The sequence below is a fragment of the Lolium perenne genome, chromosome 4 (genome assembly GCF_019359855.2).
Source record: "Lolium perenne isolate Kyuss_39 chromosome 4, Kyuss_2.0, whole genome shotgun sequence".
In the NCBI taxonomy this organism is placed as follows: domain Eukaryota; kingdom Viridiplantae; phylum Streptophyta; class Magnoliopsida; order Poales; family Poaceae; genus Lolium; species Lolium perenne.
The window spans coordinates 323,804,497-323,819,508 of NC_067247.2; the positions used below are offsets into that span (position 1 = coordinate 323,804,497).

General features: G+C 43.4%; 2 protein-coding genes across 2 annotated transcripts; one reads left to right on the forward strand and one right to left on the reverse strand.

The window, feature by feature from the left end:
• The first annotated feature begins 983 nt into the window (after window positions 1-983).
• Window positions 984-4,059, forward strand: LOC127296246 (uncharacterized). The gene is made up of 2 exons (XM_051326281.2): window positions 984-1,771; window positions 3,716-4,059. Exon 1 carries the CDS (start codon window positions 1,216-1,218, stop codon window positions 1,756-1,758), a length of 543 nt encoding a protein of 180 aa, XP_051182241.1. The 5' UTR covers window positions 984-1,215; the 3' UTR covers window positions 1,759-1,771; window positions 3,716-4,059.
• Window positions 4,060-4,405: 346 nt separating this feature from the next.
• On the reverse strand, window positions 4,406-10,865 carry LOC127296245 (65-kDa microtubule-associated protein 7). The gene is made up of 12 exons (XM_051326280.2): window positions 10,384-10,865; window positions 8,524-8,727; window positions 7,469-7,726; window positions 6,638-6,853; window positions 6,391-6,546; window positions 6,150-6,309; window positions 5,905-6,056; window positions 5,627-5,714; window positions 5,378-5,451; window positions 5,219-5,293; window positions 4,785-5,135; window positions 4,406-4,698 (listed from the first exon to the last, which is right to left on the reverse strand). The coding sequence occupies exons 1-11, from the start codon at window positions 10,486-10,488 to the stop codon at window positions 4,785-4,787; spliced, it is 1,839 nt and encodes a 612-aa protein (XP_051182240.1). The 5' UTR covers window positions 10,489-10,865; the 3' UTR covers window positions 4,406-4,698.
• Window positions 10,866-15,012: the final 4,147 nt, after the last annotated feature.

The following is a 15,012-nucleotide window of genomic DNA, read 5'->3' on the forward strand; positions in this document are numbered from 1 at the left end:
ACAATCATGATTTCTGATTGTCATGATCTTTGCGGCACGGTCAATCAGTTGCCTACCAATGAGCACAACCTAATGGCTGATGCTAAGCATGTGGCAGTTTAAAAATATATTTAACATTAAATCTACTAATAACACACCGTTATTAAAGGAACAATATAGCATTCCATTAACTGCTAGTGTATCACATCATGCATTCATCGAGCTCCCACGACTTGTTGAGAAAACAGAAGTTTAGCAAAGTTTTGTTTTTCAAAATGCTTAAAAGTCTTGATGGTGTATCCTTGTCCTCCTATGGTATTGAACTATAAATTTAGACTATTACTCCCTCTATTCATAAATATAAGATGTTTTAGACATTTCAATTTCAAAGTGAAATAGATACACACCGTAATAAGTGAATCTACACACCGTAACAAAGATTTCAGCGATCCCTACATTTGTGGGCATAGATATGTTCTGGTGGGAGCCTAGCGTTATTAGTAAGACCGTTTATATTTTATTTATATACTTTGTTGTGCTTATTTGTTTCTCACCACATGTCTGTAATTGAGATGGTGTTGTTGAATATAATTGTCTAGCCCTCCTCTATTAGACTGATTTTTTGATTGAACTGGCCAGTGCATGTAATTTCACATGGTATCAGACCTACAAGGATTTGGATTCAAATCCAAGCCAATGCGGTATTTAAAATAAATATTTGTGGCCTCCCAAAAAAATTGAAGGATACACGTCTAAGGCTCGTGCGAGACTAAGAAAAAAAGGCCCACCGACTTAGACGCGAGAGGAGGTGTTGAATATAATTGCCTAGCCCTTCTCCATTAGATCGATCTTTTGGTTGAATTGACAATTGCATGTAATTTCACATGTTTATTTTAGAACTCTAGCCGTCAAGTTTTAAAAAGTTATACGGAGTATATTCCTTGATTTCAAGCTACGATTTGCCTGTGGAAACGGTAGTGCAGTGTCACATCGAGCTCCGACGACTTGTGGAGAAAACAAAAGTTTAGCTGCCACGAGCTGACGAAGTGACGAGAAGGCTCTACAGAGTTCTAGAACAATCTTTTCCTTTCCATAACTGAATCGAAGGTGATCTCAAAAGAATTCCGCTTCGAGCCTCCACCACCTCCCTCCGATCTACACCCCGATCGACCGTTGCCACAACAAGCTCAGCGGCATCTCACCAAGCTGCAGCCCGCCGGCCCGCCGCCCGCCGCCATGTTCGGCGTCGTCTTCCCGGACCACACCTTCCCCCTCGACGCCACCGCCTTCGCGCAGGTCGCGCCCACCTCCTGGCTGCTCGACTTCTCCACGCTAGCCCTCCCCTCCACGCCCCGCTCCGCCGTCGTCTTCCTGCTCCCGCCCGCCGCCGCCGCGCTGCCGCCGGGCAAGGCCGTCGCCGTCTACTACCAGGCGGCCGCCAACCGCCCCTTCGCCTTCCTCGGCGCGCTGGGCCCCGCGCGCCCCTCCGCCACCTTCCGGCTCCCGGAGGCCGGGGACGAGCCGGAGCCCCCGGCCGGGCCCGCCAAGCTCGGCGTCGCCGTGGAGGACGCCGCCGCGCTGCCCCCGGCCCCCGAGGAGCAGCGCGCCGAGCGGGTCGCGCTCCGCGTCGGCGAGAACCTCTTCAATTTCATGCAGTCCTTCTGCGCCGCCGACGGCGGCAAGCTGATTGTGCCCACGGATATCATGGACCGCTGGTTCCGCAAGTTCCAGGAGAGGGCCAAGAAGGATCCCTCATATCTAAAGAGCTTTGACTTCTGAGACCAAAGCTCAGGTATTTCCTTCTCTCGGTGTATTGCTTCTCTCCATTCTTAAGTTCCGTTGGGTGCGAATTGGTTCTGAAAAAAACTGTCTTGCTGCTCCCATTGTACGATGTGAATGCTTCTCTCTCATTGCAGTAAGATGTGATGTGATGCGATTATTAAACTGTCTCATTGTGCTCCCATTGTACGATGTGAATGCTCCCAATCATTTTGATTATTAAACTGTCTTATATTTTGTATTTCGTGTTCCTCAACATGTGAGATGTGATGCGATTTTTTTTTTGTTTACCTTTTGCAAGATTTATATGCAAATGGTTTGTGTGAGTCCGTGAAGTTGTTTGTAGCATAATGTGAATGTGTCCGCGCTTAGATTAAAGGCACATCTTTTCTGGAGATAGATTGAAATTTGTATGCACTGAAGTTTCTAGTGTACTGTAACAATTTAGCAATACAATTTGCTTAAAATCTTGATTGACTGTCAGTATGAAGTGTATGATTGAGGAACTCATTGAATCCGTAGTTGTGCCTCTTTACTCATATATATGTCAATTCATGGCAGTAGCCTGTTCATCTTTTCTTTGTCCTTACATGTGGGACCATCTGAAAATTGCCATAATCCTATCCTATATCACTGTGTAGAGATCCCAATAGCCTCCTCATCCACGACTCCAAATTCGAAAATTCAAATCTGCCAAAGGTGTTGGTCCACTAAAAATAACTCCAATTTCTGCTTGAGACAAAGCTATGCGATTTTTTTTTTAAAGAAGGGATACTTATGTTCTATCCTGGCATCTACACCAAGGTGTTACGAAATGGTTCAACCAATTAGATCAAATTTGTTTTTTTTTTTAAAATCTAGCTACACACAAGATTTAGCCGGTAGAAGATATTTTTTCTTTTCTGTTTTCTTGTTTTGCTGAGTGACCTGCAAATCTGTGCTCCTGCCTAAATTCAATCAAGTTGGTGCGGATTAAACATGTGTGTAGTTAATACACATCCTGCAGTACAGCCAAATAAAAAACGTTTGTCTTACAGATCTTCTATCATGCTGATCACTCATTGTGTTATAGTATGTGCATAAGCACTTTTTTCTTCTGTTCCGTTGGCTGATTTTTATGAACACCATGTGTGACCCTTGAGATGTAAACTTTGAATTCTAAACTCTGAATTACAATAAAACGACTGTGTGCATCAATTGATGCAGAGGCCGGGGCTATGCTCCCATTTCGAAAAAAAAAGCTTAGGTGCAGGAGCTTTTGCTCGTGGATGTGTATGACTAATTTACTTCCAAGGCCACGTTGAACTTTTAGTGCTGCTGGAAGATACTAGGATTGTACTAGTGACAGTGTTCAATGCATTGTTTACACTCCGTTCTTCTGGGTAATTTGCTAATTTCCTTGATTTCTGGTTCCTGAGTAAATTTGTAGGTTTAGGCTGCATCTCTATGCCGTTTGCTCTCGTTTTGTGGATATTTTTTTGCCTGCCCTGAGGCAAACATATTCAATTGGTTACTATGGGTTCAGCATATATTGGAACAAACCATGCCTGTAAATTTTCTAGCTGGAGTTGTGAACTAGTTTGTGCTGCATTTCTGACATAGTTACGTAGGCATTTCTTTTCATTACTTTATATAACCATGATAATATGATTCTTTAGTGTGGTCAAGTGTTAATTTTCCAATCCCAGTGCAACCCTAACTTTTGCACTTTCTGCAAACTGAACATGTCTTATGCGCCTAATGAAGGTAGAAAGGGTGCTTCTTCAAAGAAAATGTAGAAAAGGGTGCTTTTGTTTTGGCCATCTACTTTCTTTTGTGAACAGGAGGATGTGAGCTAAATCTGCATAAATTATTCCACAATCTGACACATAACTTGCTCTTTCTTTCCTTGTCTGTTTCTTTTTGGTATACTGGACTATACGGGTTTATTAATTTCGTTTGTCCATTTTTTTTGCAGGCTATATGCGATGGGTAGGGGGCAGCTTTACGCCATCTCAATTCTCTTTGTTTGTACACAAACTGGCATGTTTCCTAGAGGATAGTATGAATCAAATGTGCCAATCCAGCTTCTTAGTGAGAGAAGCTACAACAATAGCGACCAGATAGATTAGATGGTGTGCTGCAGCAAAACGGCTTATCTTGCTGGTACACTGTACAAAAATACTTTGTACAATCCTGCTTAGAGCTTGAACCATTCAGGTTTTTGTCCAGAAGTTGATGATAAACATTTTTTTCAATGGAAATCCTGGATGGAGATAATTGTTATGCAGATCGGCAGGTTTTCTGTCGCGTTGATGTGAACATTTTCTTCACCCTTCCGATGTATTTCTTCACCTTTCCTGTTTCTTTAGTCATGTAAAATCACAAAACCTCGAAGTTATTGCGGGCGCCACTGGGGTGCCAGACTTTCAGGGATATGGAGTCAGATAAGATGATCATCAATTTGTTCAGCATGAACTCATGTGGCGCTTGCAACAAGTATATCCAGAAACATACGAATGCTATGTGGAAATTATACAAGTGCGCAGTATGAAGTTGTCATGCTGCCAGCCTGACTGCACGACAATGTTTAATGTTCATAAGCAATATACATCACGAACAACTTGTAGGCTGAATACAGAATGAATAGGAACACCCTTTTGCGGTATACAAAAATCGACCCTCTTCTTTCACTTCCAAATAATGATATACAACTAGAAAGAGAAATAAAAACAGTTAGCACAAAACAAATACATTGACATCTTTCTCATGTTCCCTAATCACACCGATCAAACTCGCAGCTGGAATTACAACATCACCATAATTGCTAGGTCATGTATCTACAACTACAAGCAGGCTTATCTAAATCCTGTCACACATTAGCACTGTCAACAGCTCACAATGGTCCAATCTTGATTATAGCCTTTATCGTCACCCTTCCCTTCAAGAAAGTCTTCCTCCCTGATCAGAAATGTTGCATCCAGAAATCAAGATCAGTAGAAATTCCTGGAAATCACTGAAAAAAAAAAATGGTGGCGATATCATACTCAGTGCAAAACCAATGGAGAACCAGGTTCCGAGCCGCTAACGGAGGCAAAGGAAGACATGCTATCATCCTTCGAAGCTGTCGAGAAATTGAGTGGCGCTGCTGTCATCCGCCTGTTCTCCTTGAAGTAATTGTTGTACCGGCCAGAGTGTGAACGTGGTGTCAATAGCTCAGGAGTGGCACCACCTGCAGAGACCCTGCGGGGCATAGGCGTCATGAAACCAGCCCCGTTTCCATTTGGATGATGGCCACTTGCTCTCCTGTTAAAGCTGCTTGCTTTCCTTGGAGAAGGCTTCGACCCAAAGATCAGCTCCTTCTCTTTGAGCAATAGATTGTGCAGTTTCTTCTGGTCCTGTTGTAAGAATGAAGCAATAAGACGGATGCCATTTGTCGTGATTGTAGCGCTAGTAGGAGTACATGATGCAGAATTCATACCCGGTATCGTCTCTTATCTTCCTCCTTCTGTACTCTTCTGAGCTTTTGCTCTTCCAAAATGGCAACCAGACGTACCTTCACACGCAATTTAGACGCATCTGACATTATAAAACAGATCTTGCTTTCAGATGATTATGGTGAGCTAGCTCAGTGACTTACTCCGTCATACAGAAATGGCGAATTGCTTTCATCCTCCCAGGCAAATGTCTTGTCTATCAAGTTGTCAACCATGGCTGCAGAATAGATGCAGCTTCTGATTATATTACAAACCAAATGAGCGAGACCCAAGGTCAATCTTTTTATGAAGTATTACTAGACAGTGCTTATGAATCATGAAGTCACTACATATATTTTGAAACAATTATATGGAAGTCACTACATTGTCCAACTGAAGAAACAGAGACTCACTTGGAATCTTTTGAACGAGTACCCTTGCTTTCTCTGCACGCTTGAGATTCAAATGGGCACCCCTGCCAGCACTGTACCTGCTACTATCCTGCAGCAGGACATATGCAAACATTAAGGAGGACATTAACCATATCATAGCCGAGTTGTGCACTGTATAATTTCAGCCAAACTATATCTGAATATTTAACATCAACATGCCAAAATAGAGGGAAAAGGTAGAAACCGTATTCAACTGAAGGACCCTACAAAATAGCATATTTTCATGAATAAGAGCATACTTGATTATATTCCTCAAGCCAAGTCTCTTCATCACAAGCTGATAGCCATTTGTCTACTCTCTCCATGATATCTTTCCTTGTTAAGGATTCCTCATTTGCTTTCGCAATTTGTGCTTCAATGCTGGAAAGAAGTTCGCAAGGATCCACTAGACCTGTAAGTGGTAAATTCTTGGATCGTTCAAGATATTCAGAAGGAGCATTTTTCAATTATATTCAGAAGAGAAAGATAGCAACAGGATCAATACCAGAATCAATTAGAGCGACAATCTTCTCTGGTGCTGTGCTCGGATCAGGCTCCATATGTGCCTTTTTGCAGATATTTTCTAGTTCTACCCTTCTCTTAAGAACAAGCTCCTTCATTCTACTCGCCTTTTGTTTAGTTAGTATTTCGACTTCCTCTTCTGCCTAGAGAACCAGATAACAATACTAATAAGTTTGAATCATAGCTTACATAAAAGCGGACAACTCGATAAAAGGTTGCCAAACCTCCTGAATTGTCTCCAATGACAGGACACTGGGAGAAGTGATCTCTTCCTCAGAAGATCCAAGAACAGAGGCTACTTGGGCAAAGTGTCTCCTGTCTTGTTCTGTCGACTCCATCAGATTCCATAACTTGTGGAGTTTTCCCACAATTTCTTGCAACTGAATACATCAACACAGCTAACATGTAGTTAGAGAGGCTACGAACAAACAAAAAATGAATCACTGCCGTACTTTCGCTAAGAGGAATCACCTTCGAGACTCTGGTCCTTTTTTCCGCTTTGAGCTTCAGGATAGTCTGAGTAAGACCTTCAAGAGTACTATCGCTGATATTCGTTGCATTTTCTGAGTTGGTTCCATGCAAACTTGGATGCACATCTTTTACTGTCTTTGCAAAATCCATCCCAAGCACGGCACATAGGCATTGCACTTCATCCACATAAACATATACTTTCTGAAGGCGATCAGACTGAACAAAAAGGGAGCGAAATTTGCTTTTATTAACATGGCATAGTCAAGAAAGGGATTTAGCCAGAATAGCACTCTATAATTATATAGCTAGCTGGTAGTAAACATAGCATCATAAAGAAAGGGATTTAGCAAAAATAGCATGAGTTGTTCTTTCAAATGTGTAATTATATAGCTAGTCACTGTTTCTGGCTAAAGCAGTAGATAAATGTATAATAATGAGAACTGAGTGCTAGCTCAGTTGCAAGGCTTGCAAGTACGCAACCAGCCTACCCGGGTTTGAGTCCCAAGGGGATCAAATTAAATGGGGTGTTATCTAACGCGTATAAATCCGCTGCTGGAGAGGTCTCATCATCTATCGAACAACGTATAGCCAAGGGAGGGAATCCTCCCCCTTTGGTCAACGTAAATGTATAATAATTAGAACACCTGAACACTTATTGCTTAGAAATACCTTGCGTGAGAAGTTGTAGGTCACATTTTGATAAGAAACAACTGAGCATATTTTTTTACATGAATTGAACGATTTTGATGGCTCAACTAATATCTATCTGATTTTGAAGGTTGGATAGAAGTGAACCATCCATATAAACATTTAAGTCAAGGTCATTATTACCTTCTCTTTTTGTAAATTCCGTAGCTGCATTTGAAGATCAGCAAGCCTTCTGGTTGACAAGTCATGATCATTGTTAAACTTGAACGAACCATCATCTTGTTGACAATTGTAATCAGATATTTGTGCATTTATCTTCACGATATGGGATTGCACTTTTGAGAATTGTTTGATTCTTTCTTCTTTCATGGCCCTAAGATCTTCCAAGAGAGGCATCACTGCGGCAAGCTGTTCTTTCAACGATGTATGTTTTTCATCCACCTATAAATGGGCATTCATATTACTAAACAAAGGAACATACCACTTTGTTTATATTGTACAAGGATGTCAGCTGTAACTCTAGTAGTGTTAAACATGAATCTTCATGATTCTCAAAACAGAGAGTATCTATGATACAGAACATCCTAGTAATTCACCACTGTTTGGTGTACTTCAGTAATGTATCATTGACATTCCAAAAGCAATCTCTTTATGTAGGTACTTGCTGATGCATGTTGCAGCTGTGGTTTCTAGGGCAGAAGACCGCACAGCTTTGTTTGAGAAAAAAGGCATGATCGGAAGGAATTTCCCTTGGTAGCCCGTTGTACTATCACTAGGTGAAAATTCTAGATGCGCAATCCAGGTAGCCTTAATAATAATAAATCATCATGTCAAATAAATTGATCTATCAAATGGATGGTTAACCATTATACATAAATACAGAATCTAGTTGGCAAGGATTGGATCTCTCGAGCCAATTTATGTACTTCCTTTTGTTTTATTCTAATATACCCATCACCATCCAACATAACTATGAATCAATAGGATGACTTAGCTGTGCATGTCCAAGTCCTATCATCATTAACTGAAAAAGGACAGCTAAACCGCAGGGTACGGTAATATTCTGCACAAGGTGCTGCATGACATCAACAATAATTTTATTACTTGTTGTTCGCATTAAACTACTTCTACGCCTTTTAGACAAACCAAAACTTAGAAAGCATGACACATACCTAAGACCATACGTTCAACGCCTTGAACAAAAGGCGAAATTAGAGATGATGACATAAGATATATACCTTAAATTGCGGGGTATTTTCACCTATCGAAGCCACTAGAGCTTTAAGCTCTGCTTCTTTGGCCATCAATGACTGACGGAGCTGGGATCTATCAGCATTGGCACTGTCAACCTTACGACGATACACACGCATGCACTCCGCTTCGAGTTCTTGGAACATGCGATCCTTATCTTGCTCACGCTCCCCAATCTCTGTCCATATTTGCTAAAATAAAATTCATGTGTCAGATAATCAAACAAGAGGGACAGAGAAAACGTAAAAATAGAATATAAGCTCTTAATATTTACAAGACAATAAACATCATCAAGTACCTAATAACTTTTGCGATAATGAAATAACTTCAGGACCTTTAAATTCAAAACGAACTACTTTCATTTATGTGATGCTGTACCTACTTCTTAGTTCATAAAATGGAACACACAAGCAACAAAAGGACCCTACTGACAGGACTTTTGTTGAACAAGCAAGCTGATTGCTTGACCCCCAACCCACCAGGCCCGCAGCACACCAAATAAAATAATAGCATAAGCCACAGTCAGATCACACGAAATATAAATGACTATCGAAATGGGCATTGTTATTGGAAAAGTAATTTGTTCCTTATTCTATTTCTTCATATCTTCTAAAAGAACACCCGAAAAATTTCCGTTCTTTTGGGAGTTGGGACATCAGAGGGTTGCATGATCAGCAAACTTTATTTTTTTGGGTGTCGACTGAGAATTAGCTTAATAGTCAAGTGACGTCATCTCCATGATTTTGTACTATATGAATATGTTTTTATTGTGTGAATGTTTACTGTACTGCATGAAACATTATTCAGTTACAATTCACTTGCAAATTAAAAATCTCAAGTTGCAACCCGACTTGCAACTAGAAAAATCTCAGTTGCAACCGGACTGGCAATTGAAAATTTTTAGTTGCAACCCCCATTGCAATTCATAGGGCGCACAAATCTTGATACAAATCCGACGGTTCTGGAGTTGAATGAGCTCTAAATTAATTCCGAGTCAATTGAGAATTAACAAAACTTGGAAACAGAAGCATTTTATTGATTCTTAGCACAATTATCCCTACTAGGTGATACATCCAGATAAGAGTTCAACCATAATCAGCAAGCAATAACCTCTCGGTTATGATTTCCAATTTAAGCGCACATAATGCTGTTATGCTCACAACGATGATGAGTAAAAAAAAAGATTAAACAAGGATAACATTATTCTGATTTCTAGTGCTACTTTAGACTGTGGCATAATCAGAACGGTACCACACAAATTGGGATTTAACTATTTAAGCAGTACTACTTTGAAGCCCCTTTCAACTCCAACCGTTGAAGTAAGAAGGAAAAGTAGATCTCTGCCCCCTTGACTTCTTAAGAAAGATACAGTGATACAAACCAAGAAAGAAGCTGGACGGTAAATCAAAAGTTCTACTACCAAAAGTTGGAAGTTAATAGAGTTCTTTCTTGGAAGAGAATACAAGAAGCTTGGAACCGAAGAAAACAACAACAAGAGAATATTCTGGAAGAATATTGCTCTGGTCTCTGAATGATTGCAGGCAAATTCAAGACACCAAATCCAGACAGCTCAAATTCTGCAACTGCTCTCAGAAACCATCAACGTGATTTTTTACATTAGAAAAGATTTACTGAAAGAAACGGCAACATAATTGGAGTGAACAATCCTTTTGTAAAAACAAAACAAAAATGGAGGGAACAAGGAAATCAATATTCCAAACGTTTGCTCTCTTCCCAAATCTCGAAGCAAAAGGTATTACTGCAAAGGAACAAGCAAATCAAGGATGCCTCGAACAGAGACCAGACCGGCAGACATCATTCCGTTGTCGCAGAGACGAGAAGCGTACCTCAAGCTCGCGCAGCAGCGAGCCACACGGCGCGTCTAAGCTGACGCTGCACCGCGCCGGCTTGTTGTCCAGCCCGCACCCGGCCATGACCGTCGTCTCGCCCATCTCCTCTCTCCCCGAGAAGGAGAAAGAAGAAGCGGCTGGTCAGAAGCAAAGGAGGCACCTCGGCAGCGCCGTCTCACTGTACCGGCCGTCCTCTTGTTGTCTCCTTGGTCCTGTCGCAATGAAAGTACCAAGAATTCCAACTCCAATGCCGGCCGTCTCTTGGCGACGCAACCACCAACCCCCTCCCCGCGCACTCGGCAACCCTGGGCTCTAGAGAGAGGAAGAGGGATGGGCAGCGGTAGTTGATTGGTTATATACGGATCTCAGTCCAGTGCAGCAGTTGGTAGGGAAAGAGAGCGAGGTGAGATAAGGCGAGAGGTTGGAGGAGGAAGACGAGGGGGGAGTCGGTCGTAAAATGCAGACACTGCAGGGGTGTTCCTGCATGTGAGGAGTTGAGAACTGATAAGTGCAGGCAGTAACGGACAAAGGAACTACAGCTGTTTCCTTGATGCGGTTTTTCTCTTTTTCTCTGTTCGTTTCCAAAAGCGTATTTTGTCGGTGAAATGTGGTGACAAGATCCGAAATTTTGTAACCAAGAATATAGAAGATTTTACTGCATAATGCTATGTTTTTTGCCTGCCTTTACTTTTGAAGTATCACATGCAGAGGGGAGTGCACACTTGTAAGTTGTAACATGATAGCAACAGTAGTGCCAAGCATGCGTTGTAAAGTGTTACCATGTTTAGCTGTACTCTTCAGCGGTTAAGTCACATATTCTGCCCTTTATTGTAGCTACTTATTCCAATTCAGATAGACAACAATTATCTACAAAAGTCGTTTTTTTCTTCTTAAGAATAGAGAATCGATTGTTTGCTGTACACGCAGGAAGGAGCGGGCCATTTTCCATGGAGTTATGGTGAAAATGGCATTTGAACAACACTGCTTACTCTGAAGTCACTAGAACGATGCTAATAGTAAATGTATTGTTGCAAGTGAGTGAGACAAGAAGGAGCTCTAGGGCAACACTCCTTCACCGTACCCCTAGCACGCGCTCGTTGAGTTTGGTGACCCGAGTTCAAGTTCGAAACCGGTTCTTCACTCGCCTTTGTCTCTCTCCGTGTTGTGCATGTTTGCCGCATGTCCCTGGCTTCATGTTCTTCGCTCGCCCCTGCCTCTCATGTCCGTCCAGTTTCTTTTGCTGCGTCGTCCTCTAGTCTTCCCTATCCCGACTGCATCCATTCGAAAGAGCGGGCCTCCGAAACTCCGTCGTTGAGATCCTGCATTGGGAAGCATGCGATAAGGTTTTCTAGGAAGCGTCTCGGCGTGACTGCTCGCTGCTCCTCCTCTTCTTCCTCGTCGGTCTGCCTCTTCATCGACATATTCGGCGTCTCCAACAACACTACAAACAACATCAACAATGGTTATGGTGATGCCGCTGATGGAGCGGCTTTTCCGGTGGCGATACACGTGCTTCTCATCTCAAATCTTACGCTACTACTTGTTCAATATTCCTATTTGTTGCATGTGTTTAATCTAATGTATATGGCTAAGTATGTTAAGTTAAATATGTTAGTGCATCTGTGATGTTGCTTTCGATGAGTAAACTCGTTGAGAAATTTTCTAATAATCTAACATGTACGGTACAAGTTTGTGAGACAAATTTTGCATCATTGATTGAGAACCTGAAAGTTACGTCGGTGTAACCGTGTAATGGTCATCATACCACCAAATCAAGCATCTACCAATAACATTTCCATTTCCCAGTGCGTGGGGCTACCTACAACACTACAAATCATATGCTGAAAAGGCGGCCGGCTACGCCAAACACCACCATTGTTATGGACCGCTTTTGCTGACGCCGTAGATTGCAAGCCACACTGGGAGCCAGCCAACCGGTGGTCCAGATCACGTGCAACCGGGAGGAGCATGGACACACGCGATCTTGTTTTACGGACGTTGATCATCGTAATCTAATGATGGATGGGATGGGATGAGGAATCTGCGATTGTAAATCTTGGCGCCGATTTGACAGTTTGTGCCGACCGTTAAGTGGCGCGCAGGAAAGAGTTGACTGAACATGTATTCCTGCAGCTAGCTGCATATGAATCTTTAAGCTTCAAACGTATACTAATTCTGTGAATGAATCGATCAGAGCCTGCAAATTCCACATGCACAGTGTGACGATAAGACCATGTGATGCTGAGGTCAACCAAACATAGATTAGGAATTTAGGAGCAAAAGACATCGAGTTCAGATATTTTTATTCATTGGAGGCATAAACAATGCAGCGCTCATACTAGATCTAGGCTTGCATGTGCCCCTTGTGGTGAGGCTCATCCCCACATGCCACAGTGAGGGAATTACACTCACAAACTCCAGGTGTATCAATGTTTATAACTTCCTTTTCAACATAAAGTTCCAAGAGCCTAGCTTTATATTAATAAATTCTAGAATAGATACCAGTATAACGACACTTACACCGACTTGAAAGGGTTAGCCGCTAATGATTACAGATAAAAGGAGAGCAAGCTACACTAACTAGAACTAAACACTAGGCAGAGATCTTGATCCCATCGATGAAGGCGAAGACTTATGTTGAAAGGCGCGATGTCGAAACTGACCAAACCAACATATCTCCCATACAGAAATAGAATACACCCATGACCGAAGGCTTGGTTGACTTTATGACTCGAAATTCTAAAAGAGGAGGGCTTGAACGCGACGCCTCCAAGGAGAGGAACGACGCCCAAGGATGCCGTCGTCGCTTGCACTGGCCAAGGCCTTGTTGAGCTTTCGTCCTAGCCCAACCACCATCCCAAAAACGCAACCTTGACACTTGTCAACGCATTGAGCCCACGACCTAAAGAAGATATCATCAGCGTCACCTGTGGCATGACGCATAGCTAGACAACGACCCTTGATTTTCTAGGTAGCCAACCAAACCGGGAGAAACACCGTGTATGAGCAGCCATGGTGACAATGGCGGCGACAAGCTCAAAGAGTGTGAGATGGTGAGCCTAGAGTCGATGAAGAAAGACTTTGCCCCGATCGGAGAAGCACGCAAGTTTTGCAAGGAGGCATGATCGAGCTATGCGAAAGGAGGTGCATGATAGCACAACACCCCACCAAGAGCATGACGAGACGATGGTGTGAGACGTGTGCTACAAACCACCATCACCGCATCGCCCGCACGACCACGACAGACAACAATCGAGCACCAGAGAGCGATGTCCACCCCTGGAGCAACGTCAACAAAGCTTTGCCCACCCCTAGAGCAGCAACAACCAAATTGTCCAGAGCTGCCGCCCAACATCCAAGGCTACGCCACCGTCATGGCCGGGGACGTGAGCCAAGCATGGCCGCCGCTCGGAGAGACTACGCCGAAACCACCACCCAAAGCCCCCTTCCCCCAACCGAGGCCCCCACCAGCGGCTGCCCCAGCCTCGTTAGATCCAGATCCACCCGTCCCCGTAAGGGAGAGGGTGGCCACTAAAGCCGCCAGCCTGGGGATAAGCGTATGGCCAGAAGGAAGCTGTCGAGCGGCGACCTCAACACCAACCTCCCTCCATGTGGCCGCGCCGAGGAGTGGAAGGGCCAAAATCCCGCGGCCCCCTTCACCGGTACCGTGGACTTCGACCGGAAGCACCTCTAGGAATGGCGAGGAGGGAAGGGATGACGGAGGGTGGAGGAGGGGGGAGGGGGAGGGGTTAGGGTTTCACCCCCGCGTCGCCCGTAGGAGACAACGCAAGGCATGCTGATACATTGGTTGCTCCAAATACTCCACTCCGAGCTCCAAATTTTGTTTGTAGTAGATGCAATGTTTTCTTCTTCATAAAGCACGCATCGTCACGTGGATTCGTACTACAGGCAGATCAGAAATGGTAAGGAGTCTCTGCCACGAGGACTACTGTGGCCATCGTCATGAGACTAGAGTCGATGTCAAGCGTTTCACATGGTCCCTTCGACCGGCTCGCCATTAATCCCGTCGCAGTGACATGTACGCGACAGTACGGTCGCCTAGCTACGCTCATTTTGTCAAACAAACCAACCCCCGTGATAAATCTTCAGGAGAAAAAAAAGTATTCCTGAATTCTGAGGAGTGAACAGTACCCTACCCTGAGGTGCTAGCACACTTGCACGTGTTTGTTTCGTGCAATCTTTGAAACTATTTTATCTGCTTCATTTATTTAGGACGTGCGGTACTACATAGTACTGCTTCCTGGTATTCTAGCATCTCCCCCTGCAGCAAACCAAACAGAGACAAAGTTGAGGTCAATAACACTGATTGGTACATTGACGCAATCAGTGATGCTCCTAGTACTGCATATTTTTGTTGAGGAGCTATACATAGTGCCAGTACTCTCAAAGATAATGCACTAGTCATTCCTCAGTTAACCCAAGTATTGAACTCGGTACTCCTCTGAAGAACTAATTAATCTACGTGTACCGTTCAGCGTTAGGACAGATCTCGCCGAACCTTGCGCTCGTCCGTGCCTTGGGTAGTGCTACGTCTCTTTTGCGTGTACCTCTCGATGGATGACTCGAGCTATCTCTCGTACGCACGCACTACGCACGTCGCTATTG